This window comes from Bison bison, unplaced genomic scaffold, assembly GCF_000754665.1.
Source record: "Bison bison bison isolate TAMUID 2011002044 unplaced genomic scaffold, Bison_UMD1.0 scf7180017864248, whole genome shotgun sequence".
Classification (NCBI taxonomy): domain Eukaryota; kingdom Metazoa; phylum Chordata; class Mammalia; order Artiodactyla; family Bovidae; genus Bison; species Bison bison.
This window is the reverse complement of record NW_011494820.1, coordinates 109,331-111,577: the sequence shown is the minus strand read 5'-3', so window position 1 is coordinate 111,577 and position 2,247 is coordinate 109,331. Positions and strand designations below refer to the sequence as shown.

The following is a 2,247-nucleotide window of genomic DNA, read 5'->3' as shown; positions in this document are numbered from 1 at the left end:
GGGGGCACTGGTGGGGGTCAGGGGGAAGGTATGTGCTAGCCTTGGCGCTTCCTGACCGCCAGCCTCCTCTGTGCTGTTGCTCCGGGCAGCCTGCAGGGGACATTGTGGTGCCTGCTCCCAAAGGCAATTCTCAGAGAAAGAAACAGACCCCCAGTCAGCTCTGGACCTGTGCTGGCCACACACGGTGATTTAAATGTAAATCAGTTAAAGCTAACATTTAAGTAAAGATTCACTTCTAATTCACGTACTCAGAGCCCACGTGGCCACTGTGCTAGACAGAGCAGGTGGAGAGTGTTCCGCCTGTCTCAGGGAGCTCCTGGTCACTCGGGATTCGGTAGCTGGCCTGGTACCCTTACCCATGTGGCCAGGCTCTGCGGCTCTTGAAATAGCTGCGGTGGGCCCTGCATGCCACCGCTGGCCTGTGTGGCCTCACAGAGACTGCCCAGGCCCCCTGGGGAGCCACAGGCTGGAGGTGAGCCCCTACTCTATGCCCTGCAGTTGGTGAACCGGCTGGGCTCCAAGCGGAGCCGTGCGGAGCTGCTCATGCAGAGCCCCGTGCTGCAGGCCCGGGAACAGCACCGCGTGGAGCGGCTTGCGGCCGTGGAAGGTGAGTGCCTCTGCGTGCGGTCCAGCCTGAGCTGAACCCCCACAGGCTGGGGCAGGGCCAGGAGGGGTAGAACCCTCAACCCTTCTCGTCAGAGCACACTTCCAGGAGGAGGGGAAGCACGATCGGAGGAGGGGACTCGGAATGGGGGCCAAGCGCTGGCGGCCCATGCCTGACTGGAGCCACATATGTGGGGGCCAGAGAAGGGTGGGCTGTGAACCAGAGCCTGGGAAAGGCTGATGGGGTTGTCTGAAGGGTCAGGGGACCCCCTAAGTCTGCTAATAACCATTCCTGGGGGGAATAACAAGTGCATATGCAGGCCAGACCTGGGCCTGGAGCTGCCTGCCAGGCAGTGTTCAAAGAGGTCTTACAGGATGGGTGGCAGGGGCAGCTACACAGAATCAGGCTGATGTGTCCCAGCTTGGCTCCTGGGAGAAGGAACAATGTCAGGGGCACGATCCTTCTGCAGCAGGCGGCCCTGGCTAAGGAAAGGACAGGGTGCTGTGGCTTGGCCTGGGCCAGGCTGGGAGGGGGCTGGGCTGCAGAACGGGCCTCACTAGGGAGCAGCATGCTCCCAGGCAGGTGGTGAAGGATGACAGGACATCTCCCTCCGTGGCTCCAGGGTCCCAACCAGGATGGCTGGGATGGCGAGGAGGGCAGTTGGTGTCTGTTCAGTTCAGAGAGTGGCCTTACAGGGCTTGCAGGGTGGGTGACAGCCTCAGGGAGAGTTTCTCCTGGTCTGAGCTGACTTACCTGGAAGGGGCTGCCAGGACAGAGATTGAGCCTCCCATCCTCGGGGGCATGCAAGCAGAAGCTACACTGAAACACCTGGGGGAGCTCCAGCTCTCACAGTAGGGCTGGGTTGGGGTCTGTGTCCTCCCAAGTCCTGAAAGTTGGCTCCTCTGATGCCTTGAGCCCCCAGACCCAGTGCCTCCCAGGGTCCAGCGTGCGGGGCTTGCTGTCTGTCTGGACTCTCACTGAGTCAGCCATCTGGTGCCAGAAGGGCGGGCCTGGGACCTCTTCCACTCTGTAGGGCCCGCCCAGAGACCCTTCCTCCCTCGTGGGCAGGGGTCCTGTTCATCAAGCCCCAAAGGGCACTGGTCAAGCTGGCTCCCACTGGAGGCCCCCACGGCGTCTGCTGGCACCTCTGCTGTGCCCCTGGTGGTCTTACGTGGCGCACGGCAGGGCTCAGCACCCTGTCTCGGCGGCGACAAGTGCGTCCCACAGAGCTCTCAGTCCACCGTCACGACGGGCCTCTGTCTGGGCCCTGTGGATGGAGGGTCTGGAGGAGGGCGGCGCACCCACGCCAGGAATGGCCTTGGCGCCTCACAAGGCGAGGCCAGTCTTCACAGCCCCTGGGACTGGAGCCTGCCGCCTCCTGCTTCCTAATCCTGACCTGCTGCTTCATCATTAACCCGGTGGCTCTGCAGCCAGGACGGGCCCTGGCTGGCCCCGTGGGGTGGGGCGCTGCCCCCTCGCTTGTGAAACTGCGCCAGGCCGAGAGCCCCGCTTGGCATGGCTGTACCCCTTCCATAATCACCAATATGCACTGGATCCCAGAGCCCCCCCTGGATGGCAGGTTAGATGAGGAACAAGGTGCCAGGAGAGTAGCAGCCCACAGGGGCCCTGGTCACCACCCCCAG

The 2,247-nt window shown here is 62.8% G+C and overlaps 1 protein-coding gene across 1 annotated transcript in view; it reads left to right on the top strand.

Moving 5' to 3' along the window:
* The window catches only part of OBSCN (obscurin, cytoskeletal calmodulin and titin-interacting RhoGEF), a 225,824-nt gene that overhangs the window by 217,048 nt on the left and 6,529 nt on the right, over window positions 1-2,247 (top strand). The window contains exon 96 of the mRNA XM_010847289.1: window positions 466-607. Coding sequence (XP_010845591.1) covers window positions 466-607 — 142 coding nt within the window. The remainder of the gene's footprint in view (window positions 1-465; window positions 608-2,247) is intronic.